At 45.4% G+C, this 25,163-nt stretch overlaps 4 protein-coding genes across 5 annotated transcripts in view; 2 read left to right on the plus strand and 2 right to left on the minus strand.

The window, feature by feature from the left end:
* The window catches only part of LOC126565319 (GILT-like protein 1), a 390,535-nt gene extending 381,282 nt beyond the window's left edge, over positions 1-9,253 (plus strand). The window contains exon 3 of the mRNA XM_050222486.1: positions 9,243-9,253. The gene's annotated coding sequence lies outside the window, so the exon portion shown is untranslated. The remainder of the gene's footprint in view (positions 1-9,242) is intronic.
* On the minus strand, positions 412-6,135 carry LOC126563826 (ring canal kelch homolog). Of its 2 annotated transcripts, none has more exons than XM_050220591.1 (5): positions 6,001-6,135; positions 5,552-5,704; positions 5,060-5,461; positions 4,890-4,986; positions 412-4,121 (listed from the first exon to the last, which is right to left on the minus strand). In XM_050220591.1, the coding sequence occupies exons 1-5, from the start codon at positions 6,129-6,131 to the stop codon at positions 414-416; spliced, it is 4,491 nt and encodes a 1,496-aa protein (XP_050076548.1). In that variant the 5' UTR covers positions 6,132-6,135; the 3' UTR covers positions 412-413. The 2 variants fall into 2 exon arrangements, with proteins under 2 accessions (XP_050076548.1, XP_050076549.1); XM_050220592.1 differs by having other exon boundaries at positions 2,994-4,121.
* A 1,003-nt stretch (positions 9,254-10,256) lies between the features above and the next one.
* Positions 10,257-11,618, plus strand: LOC126565563 (cytochrome b5-like). The gene is made up of 2 exons (XM_050222754.1): positions 10,257-10,556; positions 11,431-11,618. Exons 1-2 carry the CDS (start codon positions 10,293-10,295, stop codon positions 11,614-11,616), a joined length of 450 nt encoding a protein of 149 aa, XP_050078711.1. The 5' UTR covers positions 10,257-10,292; the 3' UTR covers positions 11,617-11,618.
* A 916-nt stretch (positions 11,619-12,534) lies between these two features.
* LOC126563824 (CD109 antigen-like) lies at positions 12,535-24,979 on the minus strand. Its single transcript, XM_050220589.1, has 11 exons — positions 24,858-24,979; positions 22,699-22,879; positions 22,258-22,617; positions 21,187-22,170; positions 20,867-21,118; positions 20,758-20,800; positions 15,827-16,076; positions 14,819-15,126; positions 13,122-14,731; positions 12,895-13,048; positions 12,535-12,806 (listed from the first exon to the last, which is right to left on the minus strand). Exons 1-11 carry the CDS (start codon positions 24,977-24,979, stop codon positions 12,571-12,573), a joined length of 4,500 nt encoding a protein of 1,499 aa, XP_050076546.1. The 3' UTR covers positions 12,535-12,570.
* Between the last annotated feature and the right edge of the window lie 184 nt (positions 24,980-25,163).

A 25,163-nucleotide genomic window follows, 5' to 3' on the forward strand; every position in this document is an offset into this window, starting at 1 on the left:
ATTATTTCATTATTGTTTCTTTTTCCTTTTTGACTCTCTGTTTAGACGCTAATTGGAAAAAGAGGGAAAAAACATCACTAGAACTGGAACTTGCGAATCCAATAAATACGATCAGCAATAAGGAAATTGGTAAAAGCAATACAGGAAACATCAGACAATCATTAATAAATATTGAGCAAGTAAGAAGAGTAACATGATTCTGATTGCGGGGATTTTGGGTGTAAATTTTCTTCTAGAGCCTCTCCGAGACACGCACCATGCGGTGTGGTAGCAACGCTGCAATAAATCACAGGAAGAAGGTAAACAATTTTTAAATTAGGCCCTACCCTTCACTTAAAACTAAGCTATAACTGGAGAAATTGTCATGTTGTGTCACTGTAAATTGTAACCTTGTAAATGTGTAACGTGTAAACTTATTTCGCTGTCGTATTATCCGGACGTGTGGCCTCAACTTCATCCTCCGATAGTGATCGATCCGCTGTTTCCGGTCCATCATAATTGAGCGAATCGGACGTATCATTCGAGGAGGAACCAACGGTTTCCTTCTCGTTCGAATTTCCCCCAACACGACCACCATCTTCCGGACGAGCATCCGCCGACCGGGTACTACCATCATCCTCTTCCTCCTCTTCCGGCTGTCCACCAGATTCGGCGGCAAGTGATTCGATTGCAAAGTTGTCCGAATCGGACGATGAAGATGCCGACGACAAACGTCCATCGTCCTTGTCCGGTTCGGGTTGCTTCAAGATGGCAAACTTGCTCGCCAATCCACTCGGGCCAGGCCTTTCCGTGTCGATTTGTGCAAGATCTCGTGCGCCGAAGGTTCCGTCGGTGATTCGACGAACTTCACGCGGCTTTTCGCGTGTATTAATGGCCAAACTGGAGGAGGTCGTTAGTGCTGGACTTCGAGCTGGACGGAAGGTGTTGTTTTCGAAATTGAAAGCCCACGTACGAAGTGGATCCGATCCGGAAGCTCGACTAGGACTCTCGGAACGTGCACGGCCAAGTTGAAGAGGAGACATTCCTCGCAGTCCTCGAGCGGGTGGATCATTTACCGGAACGTTCTCATACTCATGCTCACGTAGACGAGCGAGTTGCGGTGTATTTCGGAGCACTCGGGGGTAACTGCCGGTCATGGTAGGATACTCTCGAGCTGGAGGAATATAATCGGCTTGATCGAACAATCCGTAACGTACGAGTTCTTGCTGCTGTTGCTGTTGCTGACCATGGGATCCACCTGCTGACGAACAACCGTCACAGTTTCGCGAAAACATAAAGTTAAAATCGATAAACTTGTAATCTGGAGGTGTTTGTCCAACCCACAGAGGTAGCCACTTGTTTACGAGTAACCACTGCAGGGACGGCTTCGTAACACGTCCTCCACATGCATTCGCGTACATTGGATCGGACCCTCCTCCAATGGAGACATCCACTGGAGGTGATAATCCATTCCCGACGGCAAGTGGTGGTTGGGCAGAACCTCCAGACATCTGTTCCGAAGAACCCTGTTGCGATTGTTTCGACTTTCGACTTATCTTCGGAATCGCACCGGTTGATTTGCCTCCCAACGTGCTTGCACTCGATCCAGCGCCATTAACAACAGCAGCAGCACTTGCTAATCCACCCATAATGCTTGATCCTTGTCCACTGTTTCCTCCTGATGATCCTGCTCCACCTCCTCCTATTCCTCCTGAAGATACTCCAGAAACTCCTGGTCCTGGCAATATCCCTTCATTTCCATTCGCCGCAACCGCACCACCATTCGAAGTTCCATTAGCGGTAGAGGATTTATTCAGATTATTCATCGACTGAGAGTTCTCTCCACCAAGACAGCTGAAAAAGCTCTTTACATTCACCGACGACGAGTCCTTGGAGGAATTTGGTTGGGAAGTCCCATTCGATGTCCCATTCGCACCGTAAGGAGTATTGCTGGACGCGCTACTATTCGATTGATTTAAGCGAATGTGTCCCATCGTTCCAAGATGACTGTGCCCCAGCACAGCGTAGTGTCCACCGAGACTATAATGATCAATATTACCGCAGGACGAGCTCAGATGTCGCTCAATACGCCCGACACCATGTCCAATCACATCGAACCGTCCAAAGAGACCCGCAGCTCGGTTGACTGCCGGTGCGAAGGATCCTGTGTTTTGATAGGCCGGTTCCTCTCTTACACGCTCGTACAAGTTATCGTACTTTGCTATTCCGTTCGATTGATTTTGACACCGATAATAGTGGTAGGATTCTGTGTCATCAAAACTCCTCTGACGTGGTGTCCTTTGTTGTTGTTGCGCTGATGATCCCGAAGGATAACGAACACGATTTAAATCGAGATGAAGATTCGGGTATCGTCCACTGGACGAAGGTCCTGCTGGAGGTTGATTCTGGTAGTAGCTAGGAGCTGGACGACCACGCGGAACGTCATATCCAGCCGTTCGATCGTAAAGCTCATTCCGGTACGCCATCGGATGGTATAGTTGTTGCATGCTGTGCAGCATACTTGGAGGTGGCGGTGGGATACATCCCCCAACGGCACCACCACCAACCGCTCCTCTATCCCCACCACCATTAAGAGAACGATGCGCTTGTCCGGAAGCGAGCCCAGAAGGTCCCGGTTGCGGTTGATTCAAAGCTGCATGCTGCAAGGGATTCGAACCAGCAGGGATACCCGCATGGGCACCACCATTTCCACCATTACCACCAACACCGTTTAAGGGCGCAAACTGTTCGATCGATTCGTAAATGTTCTCGTAATGTACATTATTTCCATTCGCCACGTTATGGTTGCTATTCGAAGGTTCCGGATTGAGTCCTTCCGCCTGGCTGTTTTCATCGTCATTACCGAATCCTGCGGCTGCCAAACCTGCGGCCGCCTCATTCTGCACCTGCTGCAGGGCGGAACAGTTCGCGTACCGGGAGTAGATAGTACCGGTGGTATGGTGTTGGGAAGAGTAGGATTGTTTGGTGGCGACCCGTGCGCCCTGCTGCTCGCTTCACAAGGGCTTATCTATCATTGCCACACCAGCATAGCTGCGACCGATGCTCATCGATGACGGCAGTATGCGCCAACTATCCGACTCTGGGCTATAAACCTCAACCGATGCCAGATTCGACAGGCCATCATCACCGCCGACCACATACAGCATTCCGTTGTGGGCAACCACACCCGCATTCCGACGACAGAATGCCATATCACCTACCGCACGCCACGTGTTTGTCGCCGGATCATACGCTTCAACAGATTTCCTTACCAATGGTCCATCGTGACCTCCCACCGCGTAGAGAATATTATCCAGCACTCCAACACCGGCTCCGCTGCGTCGTGCAGACATCTCAGCGATCTGTGTCCAGGTGTCGGTAGACGGATTATATCTTTCCACGGATGCTAAACACTGTCGCGATGCTCCGTCATATCCACCAACGGCGTAAAGCAATCCATTTACCACACCAACCCCCACCGAACTACGGCGCGTCGACATCGAAGCAATCAACCGCCACTCTTGCCGCTTCGGATCAAACATTTCCGCCGAACTTAGTCCCGTTGATCCATCAAAACCACCAACAGCGTAAATGCAGTTATTAAGTACCGCAACACCAAGCGTTGAACGGCGGGCCTCCATGTTGTGACTTGTTGTCCACTGATCCAGCACCGGATCGTAAACATCGACGGTTTTCACCCGCAACGATCCATTGAAGCCTCCGACAGCATAAACTTTATCACCCAACACAGCCAATCCAGCCCGACAGCGGCGTGTCGGCATTTCGGCCACCTGGTACCACTTTTCCTCCCGCAGATCGTAACATTCGACCGAACGAATCGCTTTCGGTGCTTGGCCACCAATGACGAGCAGTACTTTCGGCAATCCGACCGGTTGCCGGGGAATGGTTCGAGGAGTTTTGAAGCATGTTTTCTGTTCGCCTTTAAGCAGATGATACTTGAGCGCTTCGATAATGTAATCCTTGCACTGGAGATCACCCTTCATGAGCTGCTCCTTCTCGACGTACTGTACGAGATAGTCCTGGGAGAGCAAGGGTAAGCGGACGTGCTCCATTAGCTCGGCTAGATGATGCTGGCGGCCATTCACATCGTACTGTATCCAGGTAATGACGCATTCGTACACCTGTGACAAGAAGAAGAATTCGATGGAGTGTTATTTCACATTCAATATAATTTTAATTTGATTTAAGGATCGTTAGGGAACCAAGCAAGGGATTCTATTTTCTTGTACAGAAAAACGAGTGCCTACAAAAAGCACCGTCCGATACTCCAATGAACTATCCTTAAAAAAATCTGCAGTGGATAATCCGAACCAACCTTGGTTGGAACCTTGGTGAACCGATCACGTGAAGAAATGACCTATCCCTGACACTCACGCAGCTCCTTGTTACGGCTTCAGATCTACTTGAATAGGCTTTTTAGTGGATCGATCAGTACTAGTTCCTAACAATGGATCGGCGTTGGGGGGGCGGGCGTCACCAGCTTTGCTAACGTCGGACGAATTAACCTTCGTCGGACGGGTAAACCATTTTTTCCCAGACAAGCAAGGAAAATTATTTAGCTACAGATCGAGTTAGCCTTTGACGATTTCTCCTAATTCTTCCAACGGAGCGAAAAAGCGCTACAGGAGTGCGGGACAAACATCTTCAAGGAAGACAAAGGCTAAATTTTGCTGAATTTAAAGAGATCTTCCCAAAGACTTTCAGCTTAAAAACGCAATTATGGACCGATAGATTTTAATTGTTGGGCAATTAATAAGAAACGGCCTTCCAATCCTCTCCAACAACAAACCTCAACTGAATCAACTGTTATTTTGTCAATAGTACCCTTCTTATGAATATACATGTATGAATAAGTAGACAAACCAAGACGTTTTTTGTAAGGAGATTACCTTTTCCTCTGTTGGAACCGATAAACGATCGCTCTTGATCAGATGCGCCACTTGATCGCTGGTAAGATTCAGAAACTCGTCAAATTGCACAACCTCCCTACAAATAAATTAAAATAACCTTAAACATTTTGAAGACAAAAAAATGTAGATTCACACAACGAAACACTCACGAAAAATGCTGCTCGATGTAAGTTTCAGCATAATTTAGCAAATCAATGCATCCGTGAATGTCGGCAAAGTCACGAATACCCAAACAATTGCTCGGATCAAGCTGTGTTTGCAGATAGTCGCAGCACGCGTCCCGCACATCGGTCAGTTGCAGCAAATTGGCCGCAGTTAGGAGAATCTGTACGTTATCTTCCGTCACCTCGACTACCGCACGGTACACGTACTCGATCAGTAGCTGTAGGGCGCGCGGATCGACACCTTGCAGTGTGATACGGTCCTGCCGGCTTTCCTCAAACCCGGTAAACATGGCGTAGAAGTACGGACTGCAGGATGCAAGCACCATTTTGTGGGCAGGAATTTCTATACCTTCCGCTACCAGTACGACATCGCAGAGAAGATTTTGTCTGCAAGAAGAATGTCAGAAATTAGCCCGATGGGAGGCAGGAGAAAAAAAACAATGGAGACATCCGATGGGAACTAGGTTAAACACGTACTCTCGCATCATGTTCATGGCCTCGAACGAACGCTGAGTGTGGATGTTGTTACGGTACGCTCCGGTCGTTTTTTCCTTTCCATTTGAGCGTGGCAGCTGCTTCTGGGAGCTTTCGTCCAGCGAGTTTTGGCTTGCATAACGTACCAGGATGCAGCTAAAAAGAGGGGAGGGAGAATAACGAAACGCGGATATTAAATTATAATTTCATAATTGGTATTGTAACATCCTTGTGGGGAGGAGAAGTTTTCATTTTCTCGTTTTTTTCCTCTCGATTCGTTTGCATCACACAGGGGAACGGAAAAATGTAAACAAAACATTCACATCTCACTAACACCCTCCTAACTGTCTCGTTTGCAGCGTACATAACGCACACATTCGAAAGGGATGCGAGACGGACAAAAATCGATAACACCAATTTTCATTTGCAAGGGGGAAAAACTTTCTTCTAACCTTCCGCGCTCCATTGTGCCTTCGGCGGCCGAATTTTGGCTGCTTCCGGTGTTGCTGTTGATGTTGTGCTGATTGTTGCCGTTACCCAGGCTACTCATGATTCCTAGTGTATATTGTATGAATGATAGCATACACTGACGAAAACCTTTCCAGTGTTTGTCTCACTGTTGTTGATATTGCTGCTGGATGCTGGTTGCTGATGGAGGAAAAAACTTTATTCCCGCTTGTCCCGTTTGAACTCTGCCAGGACCAATTGCACCACGATTTAACATTCACGGCACAGCATTATGTACCGTAAAGAGTGACCCTTTATGGTGTAAAAATGATCCGGAAGTTCTTTCTACACGCTACTGCACCACAAACACAGCCTGAGCCCGAGCAGCTGGAAACGAACGTGACCAGTTCTACATCGATGTGAACTATTTTATACACTGCATTTAGTCACGGTTCTTTCCCTTATCAATCACAATGAGGGATGGATATGAAATTGCGTTGTTTGTAGCGGGAAAATTAATTATTTAGAACATTCCTCCATAAAGCACACGGGACTTGTGCATTGCAAACAATTACACACACAAACGCATATCACAATGGACAGGTGATGGAAAGAATGACAGTGACTAAGCGGAGTTTACACACGAACGTTTGTGTAAATTTGAAAATTATAGTATTATCAGAAATATTTGTTAGAAATTATATTCGAAAGCATTATATTACACATTTTATAGTTTACTTGCCATGTTGAAATACAGTAGAAAATAATTTGAGCCATTGAGTACATTTAGAATTAAATCCATTCTCGTGTGTTAACTGAGCTTAATATAGTTGACGTTTACAAAGAGGCAGCATATCAAACTTTTAAAACGCTAATTACATTTCCGTTACACAGCTACATCCACGTGCTGTTTTCATCAAGCGAAAGATTTGCATATTTACAATGGCTAACACCAGGACTACCGCTATGTTTAACGCAATTCGAGCCACGTACACAAATAACCCTAATACCAGCAACAACTCTATGAACTTCGAAGCAGATTCTGCGCTCATTGCGCTAAAATCCTTTTATTCTCCTGCCCCCGATAGCATTCCTTTTGTCGTACTTATAAAAAATGGTCTTTTTAACATTTATCCTCTGTTAACTATTCCATTACGATTCCCTCCATCCTCATTCCCCTTCATTTGGAAATCGTGCTGACTCGTACTACTTCATAAAAAGGGCTCTATGGCAGATGTTTCTAACTACCGTGTCAATACCAAGTTATGTGATGCTGCCATGATCTTTGAATCCGTTATGAATAAAACTTTGTTAGCTTTAACGTCCAAAACACTCATGCCAAAACAGCATGATTTTGATGCTTAACCGATCTACAGCAAAAAAATGTGTTTCCTGTCTTTTGTATCAAAAACCACTTGGCTCAGGTTGCCAAATTGAAACAATTTACACCGTCTTCAAAGCGGGATTCGGTCGATTAACCCACGACATTCTTAAAAAAAAGAACAAAAATATAAACGTGGCATAAACTCGTGGCTTCAGTCTTATTTATCATACCGAGTATACCAAGCCATCACTCGAGGATCACTCGAGACACCTACCGAGGCCTTTTCCATCCGCAAGCATTGAGCAGGCCCCACGTGGCCGCTCAATCCGATTATAGGAAAATCCATCAGAGTAATGAAAAGGATTTTATTCAAAAGAAAAGGTCTTTTATTTAGGTAATATTAAAATGTTATCAAATTCAGTAGACCATACTATTAACATATTTTGTGCTCATGTAATGCACGCTCGGTATAGTGTTTTTACACCCTCGTTCACAATACAAAAAATCACCATTTCAGCACGTGGCCACAGTTGGGAATAAATTCTTGGAGAAAAAAAATATGATGAAATAATATTTTACTGTTGCTACACAATCACTGTCTAGCCGAGATCGTTTGAAATTGCATTTCGAAGCAAAAAACAGCTCAAACTTATCAGCATGCCCATTATTAATAACCCAAAACTCCAGAGCTCCAGAGATGCAATGATGCGATAAGTTGTGATCGTTTCATCAGAAGCACACGAGCCCACTATCACCGCAACGAATCGCAGATTGTTTGCGACGGTTGCATAGCGATCACTTTTGATGGGCCGTTCTGTTGCCTTGGGGTTGGACAGGATCAAAACAAGGAACAGCTACAATTGTTATTTGTCATCTGGCAAATAAAGCGTTGCATTTAACTCCGAAATATAACAACAGTACGTCAATCACTTGAAAACACACATCACACATTAGGTGACGAATTCTAAGCACGTGAAACCTTTCGGCTAATTTCGTTTCGTTGCAACGTGTCGCACCGATGTGCCCTTCAATTTGCACACAGTGATGAAATTAGCACACTCGAACACACACACGAACGAAGACATTTAATTTCCATTTGTTCTAGAACATTTATTTTAATTCCCTCCGAAATCCGGAGATATGGACGAAATTTTCTTTTTTTACGGCATCAGGTTCTAATCCGGACCGTATATTTAAATTATTACTATTATCAGCCATGATTGTGCGGTGCTACTTACGGAGTGCAGCACAACACTAAGCGACCAAAAAAAAAACAGAATTTATTTTTTAATTCCTATCTATGCATAGAAACATTGTCTTTGACTCACGAAAATCTGAAGAATTCTTTCCAGTTTTTTGTACCTTAACCTAACTTACAATTTCTACACACAATCAACAATTGAGATGTTGCGTGAGATGGTGTCGAGAGTGTCCTACGTCTCGAAGCTACACAAAGCAACCTAAATAACGAGTCATTTTTTTTGTTTTTATGTCGTGTACGAATCCACATGCGACAGCAGATACAGTAGAAAATGGAACACGGCGTAAAACAGTGAAGCCAGGGCCGACCAAAAACCGAAAGACAAATGAGCGCTCATAAAAACTGGGTCCTGCCAGCCAGTCAGTACTGCGGTCGGCAGTTTCGCAGACAGTTTGTTCTCGAATTACCAAATCCACAACCACCGTTAGCCGAGCCTAGCCTGCAACGAGTTGCGTAGAGGAAGTCCAGCACGTCCTCGTCCCTATAGCAGTTAAGCTGCGGTTTAGTGTGGTTGAGACGTGATACACGTGGTATCGCAGAATACCTACAAGCGCGTCTATCGATTTCGGCGACGCGCATTGGACGCACCTGACGCAGTACGCACTCGACAGACGCCGCACTAAAAACTACTCCAGTTTGTTGACCTCCAGACGACCGGACAGCGTGTGCGCGGGTTTACAAAACTGGCACAAACCGTCTAGGAAGTTACGAAACAACGAAGGGCATGTTAATTAGCCTTTAATCACACCCCAATCACTCAGACTCCTTGCTGATAATTGTGGTTCAATTGTACCAGCCTGTGAATCATTCGATTGCATAATAGGAACTTCCTTTTGAAACTGGTTTGCACCCTAAAATGTGACCATTCAATAAATTGCAAATGACCGTAGCGTTAAGCCTCGTCGAGTTGATAACAAATAGCTCCGGTCGAGTTGTGCTGGTCGACAATTTCGGTAGACATTGTTCGCTTCAGTTCGCTGGTGCTGAATCTGATAACGAGACTCATGTCTAGAACATGTGCTCCTTTCATCCTGTGCCCGAAAATTGCAGCCTCTTAGGTTCTCTCGGCTAACGGGCCCACAAAACAATAGCTCGTTATCTCGTTTGCTCAAGCTGGAGTGGCAAAGTCTAATCCCAAACATGAGATTTAGATTGTCTGGTTAGAACTGGAGGTACATCCAGAAGTCTAAATGAATCATTATGGCCTGTACGAAGCGTATCCTCAATTCTTGCCACATGCCTCAAAACAGGCCCACAAAGGACCTAAACAAACCTATCTATCGCTGATAGGTCGATTGTTTTTGCTGAATAAAGAAGCATCCATCACGCCGAATACTTGTAATCGTATGCATGCGAGATAGCACCCACTTACAGTATTGCGACGTCTCGCTAAACACGGCCCACAAAATTACTGACGTATGCCCAGCAGCAAGCGCACCAAGTACCAGTGTGTGACGTCGTTACCCATGTGCTGCCCGTGTGTGGTTGTGAATCCGCAGCTCCGTATATACTGTCCCGCAAACGGTCGGCATGGTTTAGTTTCGCTCAGAATTTGAATCGCGACGGTTGTCCTTGCGGTATCAGCACGCCGGAAGCAGTACAACAAAAGTGATCGGCTACGGTTTCTAAAATTACAATTTTCTCGAACCCAACCCGGTGACGTCCCTCCTAAGTGAAGTGTTGAAGAAATTAGTCGAAGAAAAATAATCAAAATGTCCACAGTGGAAACACAGGTGCAAAGCCCGATCGAGGGCTGTGATGTGGTGAACGGGAATCAAACGGCAACCATACTGCAGCTAGCGATGGCTGCCCTGCGGCTCACTAAAGCGGCCGGTACGGATGGCAACAGTAATGGCCACCAGCAGCGACTACGGCCGCAGATTACGCTCAGTGAGGTGGCTTATCATGATTGTTATGACGATTGCTGGATCGTGCTGTACGATCGTGTGTATGATATTACGAATTTTCTCAGATTGGTAAGTGTTCCCGATGGTTGTTGACTTACACCTCGCTAGTTGTGCCTTGTACCTTGCACTAGTTCACTGACAGTGGGGGCTTTAGATAAGTGGGTGTTGAAGGTGAAGTTTAGACATTGTAACTAAGGTGAACTTACATGTGTTTTGTGATAAATAACCAGAACAGATGTGTCAAGATCATGGACAATCCATAGTGGATCATCTTCTAAGTTCGAATGATCATCGAGGATCACATATTCAAGATTAATCTTCAAGCCTTCACAATCTCAGCAGTAATCTGCGTGCATGTTTGTCCAAGTGTTCCACCTTTATATGCTCAAGAAATCCTCCAGTGTAAAGTTTTCGTTTACCGACAAGAAATAAACGAGTGCTAAAGAGGGTCAAACATGACAAGACATTCGCACCGAGATGTCTGATATGGTCAAGCAGCTTGGCAGCGTACACGTTGTCGTCGATCCAGCAAGCTCGAGCCCTCTTTCTGCAGCGCGTGTGTGTATGCACATAGTTAGATTTACGAACGCTCTAGATAATCTTATATCACCATCATCCGGACTATCGTGATTTCGGGACAGCTTTTGTACTTATTTTCGGTGACTGCAGCACGGCACGTCACAATGGACTTTCGTGGATGGTGTGATAAGGTGTGACATTGCGTGTGGCGTTCTCGCTATCAGACGAATCAGAAACCATTCGAGACACACGACGACGGTGCCAATCTGTACGGGGGGTAGTACCTAAAAAATCGTGACATAACTTATAATTCTAGTGTAGTTCTGTACTATGGAGCAATATATACATATGTCTAAGACTGTCATCGATCTTTTACCAACGATCCGTTTCCTATTTATTTCTTTTTTTCGTATCCGTACTTTAGCACCCCGGTGGACATGATGTGCTGGTGGAGAATGCTGGACGTGACGCTACCATCGCCTTCCTCAATGCTGGCCACTCCGGGATGGCGCTCAAGTCTCTGAAGCTCTACGAAATTGGAGAACTTCCACCGAACGAGTGTATTTACAGGTGTACGGGGAAGCTGTCCCTAACGAACCTGCCCGACTAGACGTCCTCCATTTTTTAGGGCTTTAGGCCTTACTTACCTCTCTACCAGCAACACCCATTTCTTTTCACGCTCTGCTGTTATTTATTGCATTTTCGTTTTCCCCGTTGTTTTACGCTAACGGTAATGGTAACAGAGCTTTAAGTTTAAACATAAAAGTGACAGTATTTTGATCATATTGAAACATAACGGTTCATACGTTATCATTATTTAAGCATACACAAACACATTGAGGCGTGTCGTTACGGTGGCGGTGATCGAAGCATTAAAAGTGCAATAAACTTATAGAACAATATTTGCACAACTTGTTTAATATTGATCGAGTGGCGGTCAACAAGAAAACAACCGAAATGTGACTTTCGTGGTGGCGATCATTGAGCAGTAGTTCTACCCAAGTCCCCAAGGAGCACTAATAAGTACAGACTTGGTCGTTTATCGCTTCGGGGTTAGAAACTTGATTCAACGGGTCAGTGCATACGACTTTGAGCTAATTTTAGCTGTTCGCAATTTCAGCACATTTTTGAGAACCTCTCGCTGGGGTCGTCTGTGTTTCGGTGTTGTCGGAGTAATTAATTAGGAACAATTTGAAGCGTGCAACTAAACTCCACTTATGGAACAGCCAGCGAACAAGATTACGAGTTGATATTCCACACCGCATTTAAAAAAGCCCGCAAGCGTTGGCGCTGCTTCTAATCTGTTAAAAATGTACTGTTGAAATAAATTACTAACTTTCATTAGTGAGACATCTTCATTCTATTTTATTTCTTATCATCCATTATCCTGTCCACCACTTTCCCAGCCCACGTTCATGTTCCTTGTTTGCTGCCATTTTTTTGTTTTTGGCACAATAATTCCGCAATAGAATAAAAAAAAAGATCCCGAACTGTGCAGCGACCATCATCATCTCCTTTGTGGAAAAGAATTCTCATTTTTTAATTCTTCTTATCGCTTGCCGCGTTAATGGAACATAGACACCAGCACCGTGGTGAGCAGGAACGTGAAGAAACTGACGCGCACAGTTTGACTACTGCTTTGTACGATCGGGCCATCACCGACGGTAGGCTCACGGCTGGGACTGTCCGATGATCGTTGCTTTTGTGACTTAATGCTGCACGCCTCGCTGCAGTCCTCATTCTCGCAGATATCACACAGAGATGCTTTCGGTCCGTCGTAGAATTGACGTGCGATGCGAGCTATTTTTTTTTTTGTGGAGGGGTAAACGAGAAATGACATCTCCGTTAACAAAAGACCGACACAGGATAGCCACGAGCAAAGACTTACAATTATCATAGTAATCATAGATCACAACTGGAGCAGGCTTCTGTTTGGCGACCTTATGCGTACGGAAGGCGGAGATCGTTGGGCAGAGCTCTCGCTGGTCCAAGCTGTCGAAGTACAGCACAACCGTTGTGTCGCCATCTTTAGTTTCCACTTTCTGATGGGCGAAAAAAATAAAGTATAAACCAACAACCATCAAAAGGATCAAGAAGTAATCCAAACAATCCTACCTTAATGAATGGCATATTTTCCAACGACGGTAACGTATCCGAATCGGCCGTAAAGCCACTCGGGAAGCCCACCTCCATGACAGCCATATTGGAAACATTCTGACCGGCCGATGGTACGAAGCTCGCACACACCGACAGATGCAGATGATCCGGATTGGTGTTGGCATTAACCTGCGGATCAAGCACAAACCGTGGCCATTCGCCCGTCACGTTCATGTTGTATTTGTACGACAACTGTACAACGGCGAATCCACTTCCCGTAGCCTTAATCTCGATGTTGCGTGCCGCTGCTGGTAGCTCAAACTTCTGCAAAATCATACCATTCTCAGCGTTCACTGACATACGCTTTTCCTGGTTCTCGTTAATCTTTGCTACGATCGTAACATCATTGTTGGGAGAGGTAATCTTGGCTGCTAATTTGGCGAGCGCCTGCAATCCCACAACTGTGTCCTGCGTCGACTGGAAACCTCCTTTATCGTTACGCTGTCCAATTAGCCATTTCATGATTGGAAGTGCATCCGTTTCGAGACCAGCCTCCAGGAACGCCAACATACCGTACGCAGACATCTCAACGTTTACCGAGTTGGGCCTACTGTGCCATGGGTTCTTCTGTTCCGCCTCCGGGATCGGTTTGTGCCACCACTTCGAATCACTATCGGTAGTCGCCTTCGTATCCAGCTTGCTCAGGATCAATCCCTTCGATGAATGATCTGCCAGCTGCAGTGCGTACGCCGCCAACGCAAGTGCATAGGTATCATCCAGCGATTCCGTGTTGCGGTACACATAGTCGATCGCCTTATTGATCGTGTTCTTGTACTTATCCACCAGATTAATGTTCTCCAGGAACGCGATAAGCGTGTACGCCGTCAGCGCAACACCGGAACCGGATCCACCCTGCATATCCTTGTGCGAAACGACACCCACCTCCGGGAAGCTACCGTTCGGGGCCTGATGATCACTCAACCACTCAAGCGACTTGTCAATCACACCTTCATCGATCGTAATATGGTTGGCCGCCTGTTTGAACGAGCGTGCCACGAACGCTGTCAACCAGGTGCTGCCACTCTTATCATTCTCACCGAACGCGCTGAACGATCCATCCTGATGTTTGTAGCTCAGCTCACGCTGATAGCCCGCCTCCATGAACTTCTTCGCTTTTGCTTCAATGTTAGCCGTCAGCTTGTTGGTAGCTTTCAGGTAATCCAGTACGACAATGTTTGGCACAAAGTTAAGCATGTTCTGCTCACCACACCCGTACGGCATTCTGATGAGCGAATCCAGGTTTTGAATAGTCGAACCCATCACATCACCAATCACTGCCACCTCAATACGGGTCGAGTCCGGCACGGCATTCTTCGGGATCTCCACTTCGAAAGTCTTCGTTACCTCCGGGGCGGCGCGTAAATCAACAAACGCAGCTTTGTTGATGAACTGTGGTAGGCCTTCCGGTTCTACCAGCAGCTGTCGCTCTACAGCATCACCGGCAATTTTCGTTTTGGCCGTCACCTTGATCGTGATGTGTCCTAACTTTTTCGGCTTAACCATGAAGGATACCGATTTGCCCGTGTTCGATGCAATGTCCAACCGCTTCTGACGGAACAGTTCCACCTCTGCGGGGAAAATGAAATTTCAAAAACACACAAAGATGCTCAGGTCGAATTCTTGGTCGATTTAGGTACAACAGCGGTCACACTTACTGGACGACTCAACAACTTCATTCTCAACATCGGCAAACTCAAACTCCTGCTCGTCGTTGTGCAGCACAACTTCAGCCGTCTGATCCTCCTCCATGTAGTTAAAGACCACGATCGGGATGGCTACCACTTCGCCGCGCTTGACCGAGTACGGTAGATTAGTGGACACGAAGAATGGCAGGAATACCTTCAGTTTGCGTGGTTGCTGCGTAAGACCCAGCCCGTACACCGGGTTCACCGAAAAACCAGTAATGATCCATGACGTGATCGTATCGGGAACCTTTTTCTGAAGCGTTTTCTCTCCACTGAAGCTGTACGGTAGAAAAGGAATCGTTAGGACTCTCTTACGTCACAAGCGTACTCGCTTTCGAGCGTTACCAAATGTTACCAAAGTACTTCAAGCAAAGCCCAAAATCCAAAGCCCATAGCACCAACTAAAAAAGCTTTGCCAAAACACACACACACACACATTACATGCTCTACTACATGTTTGGTTAGCCAAAGATGATAAGTGAGGGATGAGCTAGTATACCCGTTACGCTTCTCTCACCATTATGATTGTAATTGTTGTGTCGATATAACAGTAATGAAAAAGCGAGATGATTGCTTCTCCCTGAGCTGAAGTCCTTCCAGCAGACCGCCTGCCTGTCCTGCGAGACAAAACGCCAAAGAAGAGCATCTGTTACAATGTTACATCGGTGCGTACTGCGATGGCGAACGCCATCTTGTCAACTAGCTGTGCCACACATTAGACGATCATGATGAACTTCCTCTTTCTTAGCTGAACAAACCGGAACCGTTCACACATTGGACATCAAACATTTTGTTGGTTTTTGCTTGTTATTTCATATCCAAAAGGATGTTTTGTTTTGCTTTTTGTTAATAAGTAGTAGCAACACTTTGCGCATACAAGCACTCTGAGCTGGAGCGGAATTTTTGTTTTAGATTGGTTACAAAAAAAAAAGAAAACAAGGAGCTATGCTCTCTCGAGCATTACACGATCATATTTACCCGGAGTAGGTATTGTCAAAAAGCCATGTGTTTTGAATTTCTCGCGACAGGAATATGCGCGGTATGTCACGGTGCGGTCGCGGTATGCGACTGAACGCAAACGGACCGGCCAACGGTGGTCGCGTATTGGTTTTCAGCACGTGGCGTTGGTTCTGCATCGATCGTTGCTTTTCGATCGTCGTGTACAGCACGGTACCGTTCGGGGCACGGTGAAACTTATAGATCGGTACCTCGGTCAATGTGTTATTTGCTGGAAGAATGTGTCGATCGAGAATGAAAGTGGTATGGATGGTGTTGGTGGCAGTGAGCACATATAGGAAAGCATCAGCAAGTCCTGAAGGACAGTCACAGAAACTCTAGACAAAGGACGCAACAGCGAAAACTGGCACGATTGATGCTGTGCATGCGGATGAGAAAATAACTAGCAAATACATATATGAAGGATTTGTTTTTCTGCATATAGCAAACCAAATAATCGTACATGTATACCCATAAGTTTTTCCTATTATAAATCATTTCTTAAACTATCCAGATAACATCTCAATAAGCCGTTCACATATTCCGCTATCCTCTAACAGACAGCACCATACACAACTGGACTACGAATTTGAATATTTTTTGGAAGATGCTACGATCTTAGACTCGTACTACCCAAAGATGAATACACTACATGAAGAAGACAAAAAAAAAACAGGATCTCTGTTTATTCCAACCTTGTTGGTGCTATGGTCTGCCAAAGCCACGTTTCGGGGAAATCTTTGCGCACGGCAGGAGGTCTATCCGCAATGCTCGCTGGAGAGCCCTTCTTCATCGTAACACTAGCTCCAAAATCAGCGATAGGAATAGGCCTAGCCATTAGGAAATACAACCGATCGGATAGCAGTTCTTCCATGGGTCCTTTAATAAAGTTAATTGAATAACACTAGTTACTGACAATGCTGCCCCTGGAACAACAGAAGCTTAACGTACTGAATAGAAACAAAATTGACTCAGCTAGAGCGAGTTTTAAGGTTCGCCATCTCTTGTCTCCGTTTCCACATAACTTCAAACACACGCGTCAAAAACACACCCCGAAAAATCAACAGCACTCGTTCCAAAAGAAAGAACCATAGTACACCTCACACACCCTGGCATAGGTGGTACATACCCATAGTCTTCACCTTCCCAGATCCAACGTTCGGGGAATATTTTTCTTGTTGGTGATCTCTTTTCAGGCATGCGATTGATAGGCTCTACGGCTCTATTACCCGGACGTATCACCTGACGGAAACTGGACGTTTGTTGAGCTTCAAATCTTACCGCATACTTCTCGCCGTACACATGGCTATACTGCATCTGTAGTGGAGCTATTGGAGTTTATTTATCAACAGTGGACCATTCATTCATTTTTTTATCGTAGCAACAACTTTAGCAGTATGTTAGAATCAAAGGGAAGGAACATTTAGGTTCATCAATATTACCATCTTTTACGCACACATTTCACACTAGCAAGTGAATGTGTATTTTAACTATGAGTAATGTAATGATTAGTTACACGAACAACACGACATGGCATACATCCTAGGACAACACAATATTTTTAACGGTGCAGTGCAACTCTCACGAACCTGGCACTGGACAGCCATAACCATGTTTCCACAAAATCTTTCCTAACTACGATGGCTTCGGAAGACTTTGATTCCACGGTATCTGTATCGCTGTCGAAAGCCATTTCCATCATGTAATGTACAGCATTATCCAGACTACCACTTCTAAGGGCCAAACTTTCATAATAGATCGGTGTTGGACCTGTAAGTATTTTGTTTTCGCGGGAAAATTGTCCTCATTATCGTTAGAGTGGTGATGTTTTTTTTTTAGCTACACATACAATAGGATGCAACACTGCGTAAGATACTTCCGTGCAATGATCAGATGGTGGCGACAAGCAGGGGGAACAAAGCCTAGACTACTCCTCCAAAGATTCTCCTTCCCATCGAATCACTACCCTAAGACACAGAACCCCGTTTGAACAGACACAGAGTATTAGAAGATGCAGTTTTGGGCGTCTTGTTTATACCCAAGAACCCATACACGATAAACCATACCAATAGAGAAAGCGTAGAAAAGAATGCTGACACACCTTTTTGGAGCGATCGTTTGCCAAAGCCATGTTTCTGGAAACTCTTTTCGAACCTGTGGCGGTGCTGCTGGTGCCGATACACCACCCCTAGCAACAGCTGGTACGCTAACAGAGGCTGCTAAAGGCATCATCGACATCAGTCCGCCTTCCAAACCTGGCAGTCCCGCTCGATGGAAGGAATAAAATCTGTAACGCTCTATACCAAGACAAAGCGATCGAAAGCTGGATTAAATAGAGTATTGCTTCACCAGTTAAAGTTTCAACCAGAAGTAGAGTTGTACACCTCTGCAATAATTTACACTTGTCCTATGAACTCTCATCCCTAAATCCAACTTCGCCTAAATGCACTTTCGATGGTTAGTACACAGGGTTGCAATCAAAGTCTAGTACTACGTTTTCTAGCATCATACACAATCCAGTGTGTGCGTGTGTGTGCGTATGTGGCTAAAGAGAAGTAACAACACAGCTTCACACAAACCCCAATGCCGGAAAGGTGCTCCATAGCCAGGTTTCAGGGAAAGATTTTCTTGTGGCTGGGTCGTTCGACGGTGTTACCGGTGACATCGATGCATCTACATCATCTAGATAAACGGCAGCTTGCAGCGTTACTTGACCTTTACGACGAAGCTTATATATGAGCGTTTGGCCTGCGAATGGAATTGATCATTCAGTGGATCTTACATTGTCCTGGCGTCCTGTGCACATTCGAATGTTGGTAGATGTATGACACTGTTGTATATGTCCAGATATTGATGAGTAATGGGATAGAATTCGGGCGTGTACAATGTATAGCGAAAAAAAATCAACCTATCTTAGACAAAAAGAAGACTCCCGAAGTAGGGTTTCCATAAGAGAAACAGAAAATTCTAAACGAAGGGGACGTGGACCTGACGAAGCTTTCGACGTAAACTTTTGAACAGGATCTTCACAACGAACCGCCCAACTTCAGTTGTACCTAGACCACTAAAGGAAGACTCTCAGAGATTGATGGTACGAGGTACGTACGATGTACGAAACATTACGAAAATCCATTCAATATCCTTAAAACGAAGCTTCAAACTCGCACCACAAGTGAAGTGTTTTGATCTGTCTATCCTTGCGGTTGTTCAATTTAACGGCCAATAATCTACACGCTACTTCATCAGCATTAGCATCGTATACTGTACAAAACATGTAAAAATGTGTGAGTAGTGAAGAAACCTATACACGCTTAGCCTTTCCATTTTGCTTAGGATTTTAGACATAAATATTACACAGTTACTCATTAATAGTATGACCGTTTACTACATCTTCCACCAAAAGATAGAGATAAGGAAAGAGATAGAAGAGAAACTAACAGCTTAGAAGATAAAAACAACAAACAGAAAAAAAACAACAAAAACCGAATAAAACAAAACAAAAACCACCAGCATGAAGAAAGTACGCACCCTTCCTCGGCCGCGCTATACCAAATCCACGATTCCGGAAAATCTTTCCTTACGGTGGGACCATCAGCTATGGGAATGACCGAGCTGGTGCCCAGGGAAGGAGAGGCAAACGCAATCGCTTCCGGAAACGCAATTTCTGGGAAAATCAATGCTTAATTGAGTAAGAGAATGATAAACGAGCACAAGTTACTTTAGGAACAATCTTCAACCAAGAGACCCAGGACCCTGAGCTAGGTTTAGCATCCATCACTCTTATCCAACCTGCGAATGGGATATAATGGAGGGGCGGGGGAGAGAGTGTTGAACCGCGTGTAAGGTGGAGTGGTGAAACGATATCTAAAAAATCGATGATGAGTATGATCCTGTTTACCGTACCAACCAACTTCTGTCAATTTTGATGTTTTTTTTTTCTAAAGCCACCCCATCAACTATTGAGGTGGGAAAGATGTTGTTAGTTTCTGGCAGGCCCACTAGAGGCCACAATCATACTAGCCGTTCAAACAAACCTGGCGATCGTGTGCCATATCCATGATTCGGGAAAGCTTTTACGTACAACCGGTGTTGGTGTGGACGATGCATCACCAATTGGCCCCAAGCTCGACGTGCTGGAAGGAGCGTACTGTACTAATGCTCCCTCAAGTCTATCCTCTTCTGCCACGCGGGTATCAATCGTATCGTCTGTAACGTGACAGCAACCAAACAAAGGAGATCCTGTGATGACAACAGTAGTCAAGTTCTTCAAACGTACTCAGATCAGATAATCGTATAGATTGGCTGTACTGTATACAACACCAATACTGAACCCTGTACAACGGACTGTCATGGAGGTGATGACACGGAACGGAAATCTATTATCCACACATATAGCCCTGTGTTCTACCAAGCAGCGTGAGAGCATAGGTTATGTTGCAACAAGTGTCTACCCCAGCCAAATGGCCAACCCATCGAAGTTAAAACAGCAACAGCAGGTTGGTACAAACCCTTCATCACTTTCCCATATCCATGACTCGGGAAAAGTTCGTCTAACAACGGGTTGTTCGCTTTGGACCTCCAATGCTGGTGCTGCCCCAGATAACACCGTTGTGTACATAGGTCTAGGGGAGGTTATTATAACGCCTGCCGGAACCGGTCTAGCGCTTAATTGGAAGTATACTGGAAGTTGTGGAAAGTCTGTGGGGAAAATAGTGCAACAGGATCATGCGTATGAAGCTATTCTACACAATAGTTCTAGAACTTCGTCGGTCTCAGGTCAGGTCCTTGCACGCGAACACATTTAATCAACTCCAACTGACATTCGACTAAACAAGTTTCGATCTCTTGCTCCTAAAAATCACCTATTGAGAAGAAAGAAATATTCACAATGCCCTACGGTTTATAATACTTACGAGGAGGATTATTGGCGTTGGATAGCACAAACGCGCCGACAGTCTGTAATATTTGTACAAAATTTGTTAGATTTTGAATTCTTCGTCTTGCAGCCTTCCCAAAACGTACATTAAAATCTTGATGTTCCATATGAGGATTCCACGCGAAACGCTTCTTCCTGCGATAGTATCCATAAGAACGCTCCTCGTATTTTTCCAGCTCACTAAACACCTGCTCCTTTGTAATGTCGTTGCCACTCTTCAGCAAAAGTACACTTTGATCAACACCCAGCAATCCAACGTACGAGTCGGGATTGGTACTGATGCTAATTTCCACATCCTGGCCCGGTTTAGTCTGCTCCTTGGAGAGACTCACTTTCATCTGCAATTCACAACAACGCATAAGAAACAATGTTGATCCTTACGATCCTTGCGCTCTCAAACACTTACAAAGTTCTGGAGCTCACTATCGAATGTGATCACCTTACTGTCGCTCACCATATCACCATTGGCGGCAATATAGTACACGACCAACTTTGCCCTCGGCACCATCGCAAACGTAGCAGGGAACTTGAATGTATGGATCTTACTCTCCGGCACTGCGACCGTGTTACTGAGCAGGACATCACCTCGCCCGAGCAGCTGATAGGTGAAAAACTTCATCGGCGTAGTGGCAGCAACCTCCACCACAACATCTTTACCAACCAGTGGCAGCTCCGTGAGGACTCGTGCACGAATGTACGAATCGACATCGGAATCGGCCTTCGAAATACCGCTCAGGTAGAACTCCTGTCCCAGATACACACCGACTAGATTGATGTACGTACTGTTCACATCGGTATTGATCTCCAGCTTAGCCATACCGTTCTGATCCAACGTGTAGCTCCTCGTGAACTGAGTACTGTCGTACGTGGACTGTTTCACCTCAACCGGATTGGTTTGATCCTGTACCGGTGCACCATCCTGATACGTCACCTTCAACCATGCAGTGTACGGTAGGCCCGGCTTGAAATTTTCATCCGACTTTACCAACTCCATCTTGTACCGTCGATCGTAGATCATCACCTTCGCGGATGCATTTTGTTTCCGTCCGGTTAGTTCCTCCTCCACAACGGCTTCAATGACGATGTTACGCGTGTAATCGCCCTCGAGGCGTAGTTCCTCGCGTAGATCAAACTCTACCGAGCCCTTGCCATCGATCGGTACCACCTTGCGGGTGATCACATCTCGCGCGAACGGCTGTACGTAGTGAAACTGGAACTCAGGACTAGCCGAAACGGTCGCTTCCCCCTTTACCGGTTTGCCGTACGTGTACTTCGAGCGAATGATAGCCTTCACCTTACCATCCTTGAACGTCGTGATGCCGGGCGATTCGACCGTAACCTCAAATTTTGGCAACACATACTCATCCACCTCGAACACTTTATTGTGTTTCTAGAGCAACAAAAAAAAGAGAGAGTTAGAACGGTGATATAAAAACCAGTCGCAAAAGAGATCCTGCCCTATCACACCCTCCCTTACCGTTCCCAACACCTCCACGTTGATGGTCCACGCACCGAGTACCGGTGCAGTCGATAGGGTCAGCTCCGATTCGAACACACCCTTCACCAGCTTACCCTCCTTCCACTGCTTGATCCGGTTCGCCTTTGCATCGTTAATGTGCACACTGATGGTGTCCGCTTTCGGGAGCGGTTTGGTGTTTGGGTCGAGTACCAACACACGGAACCGGACCGTATCGCCCGGCTTGTAGATGGATTTGTCGGTTTGCACAAACACCGAGAAGCTCTTCTGCTGATACTCTAGGTCGGTTTCGTTCTTGAAGGTTAGACCTGATAACCCTTCGGCCACCAGCTTGTAGGTCGATTCCGGAATATCACCAATCTAAGCACAACGAAACGAAACAGAACACCTCCAGCTCAATCAAATGCATGCCCCATGTCCCCGGTGAGGTGTCAAACATACCGCAAACGGTACCAGCCTCGTTTCGCCGGTGTTTAGTGTTATCTCCTGCTTTTCGATCACGCTGCTAGCATCCGTAATGGCGAGGCTGAAGTGGATCGGTTCGCTCACGTCCTGATTCGTTACCGCCACATGATACTCCGAGTTTGGCCGCAGAAGCTTAGCACCGACAATTGAATAGTGGCTGTGGGAAAAAGGGGTGCCTTAGTTAGTGAGTAAACAATTATGGAATTAGTAACCAATGCGAGAACAGTACAAATACGAAACATCTACATGATGATCTGCTGCCATCATAACATCTGCTTCAACCGAAATCAAAATACTTAATCTTGCAACGGAGCATGTAACTTGTAAATTATACCTAAACTACAGGATATGAAGGGTAATATCCGGTCAAATATCATACGAATATTCATTTTTACACTATATACAGTTTAGATAAGGAAAATCCCCATCCGCTTCAGCAGTATGAGGAACGTGAGCTAGTATGTACCTTATTTCCCACACGAGACTCCCTGCCTGATGCGCGGGAGAACTAATCTTGGTAATAGATCTCTTATTAAATAAGTACCTGCTTTTACTATTATTTCCTTTGTTACTAATTCTCAAGGTCTCGTAAGTTTAAATAAACAGTGACATCATCATCACTACTCGCGCATGTTTATTAAGCTCCAGAGTGTCATTAGAAAACACCATAAAAGGAACCAAATATTACTGCATTCTGATGCATCGAAAACGCCCCCACCCCCTCCCCTTCTGCTCAACTCTTTCCTCCCACCCGCAAAACTGTTATCCGTGCGATGTATTGTTTGAATCGTACGTGTGGCAAATGCTAACCACTGCTAATGAACTGTTTTTGTAGTGTTCTATACACCACGCGGAAAATCAGCGAATCACGACCAAAAATATTATTTTTGGGTTTTATTTTTTTTCTCTCTTTCTCTCTCTCTCTCTATCTGTTTCATACTTCTCATCACTCATATTTCGACCATTATAATGGCCAAGCGTCCATTATTGTTCTCCATGTTTTTTGGGATTATTCGCGGTCGGTGATCTGAAGATTCTACGAATTCACCAAGGCCCCCCGTCCGATGCTCTCGCTGATGCTCTATCATCAATCTTAATTCGCGTTATGTAATCGCAGCGAACAGACCAAGCAGATGTCAGGTATACGTGGAAAGAATGACCTTCATCAAATGGGTGAGGTTATTTCCGAGCTTACGCTTTTTGCGAAGATTCGCTTGATCGAGGTGAGTTCAGTCAAGGTTATCGTAACGAGTTGCGAATGAAGCAGGAGGAGGATGCTGGCTTCATTTGCTAAAAAGAAGTTTCGACAGTTTCTTCTTGCTGTGTTGTTTATGTTTCATAGAATCCAGGAACATTAACAAGAAATTCTTATGTTCCGTTTTACTCTTGGTCCTTGTCCCTGGATTTTCTGCGAATCGACAACCCTTAGGTAGGCTCTACACATCTTCGTCAGAGTAAAAAAAATATATATAGCCACGACCTGAAACTGACTGGAATAAGTAATGACCTCATGTTCGGAGGGTCTCATTGCGTGTGTGGGTTGCCGTTTCTTCCTATTGCTCCAGTACTTCGGAATGCGTCAACACCCGTCTTTAAGGTAAACAATGCGCCTCACGCTTCCCAAGATCATGTCCTACGCATAAGCGAGCTCGGGGGTTTTTAATCGAATATCGAAGTTACAAAGAGTCCATCCGGACATACACCGACGCACGGGGCAAAACGTGTGTCTCTTACTCCTAACGCGAAGATCACCACAACACCAAGTCAACAGCACAAAGCTCGCTCGATCAAAACTTGATCGGAGGTTGTTTGTGCTTCCTGACCAAAAACGGAAGACATGTCCTCTAGCCGCAGCAGCAGCAGCAGTTTGCTGAGCTCAAAAAGCTGTTCCACCACTTTCTGCAACGATTTCGTCACCGTCCATCGGTCAGCATTCGCGTCATGCACGCAGTCACATCTCAGGTCAGTTCACTAAAGACACTCCACAGTTTGCTCTTCCAATGCTCGTAGCTTTGCGAAGTCGTAGGAGAATCTTCTCGATGTGATCGATTATTCACACAGGTCACGACTCTGTGCATCTTGGTTCGAATTCGGGTCCCAAAATGATAAACCATAAGCGATATTTGCATACTAACCCATTAGCCTTCGAACCGGTTACAAACACTGCACTAAGCACCAGACACACTAGCAGCGGGGCCGAGGATGTCCACAGGACCCTGACCTGGGGATCCTTACCAGGCACCGTCGGACGTCGCATGCTTTCCGACCAAGGTGACACACACGCCAAAAAACAACACCGAACAGATGCGTATTCCTTCCGGTTTCTTCTTATCACACAATAAGCGCTGTGGAAAATTTAAAACTATTAAACGAAAAACACCAAAATAGTGCACAGGTGTGTTGGGATTCCCCACTGCCACTGAGGAACCAACAAAAAAGTA

The sequence above is a fragment of the Anopheles maculipalpis genome, chromosome 3RL (genome assembly GCF_943734695.1).
Source record: "Anopheles maculipalpis chromosome 3RL, idAnoMacuDA_375_x, whole genome shotgun sequence".
In the NCBI taxonomy this organism is placed as follows: domain Eukaryota; kingdom Metazoa; phylum Arthropoda; class Insecta; order Diptera; family Culicidae; genus Anopheles; species Anopheles maculipalpis.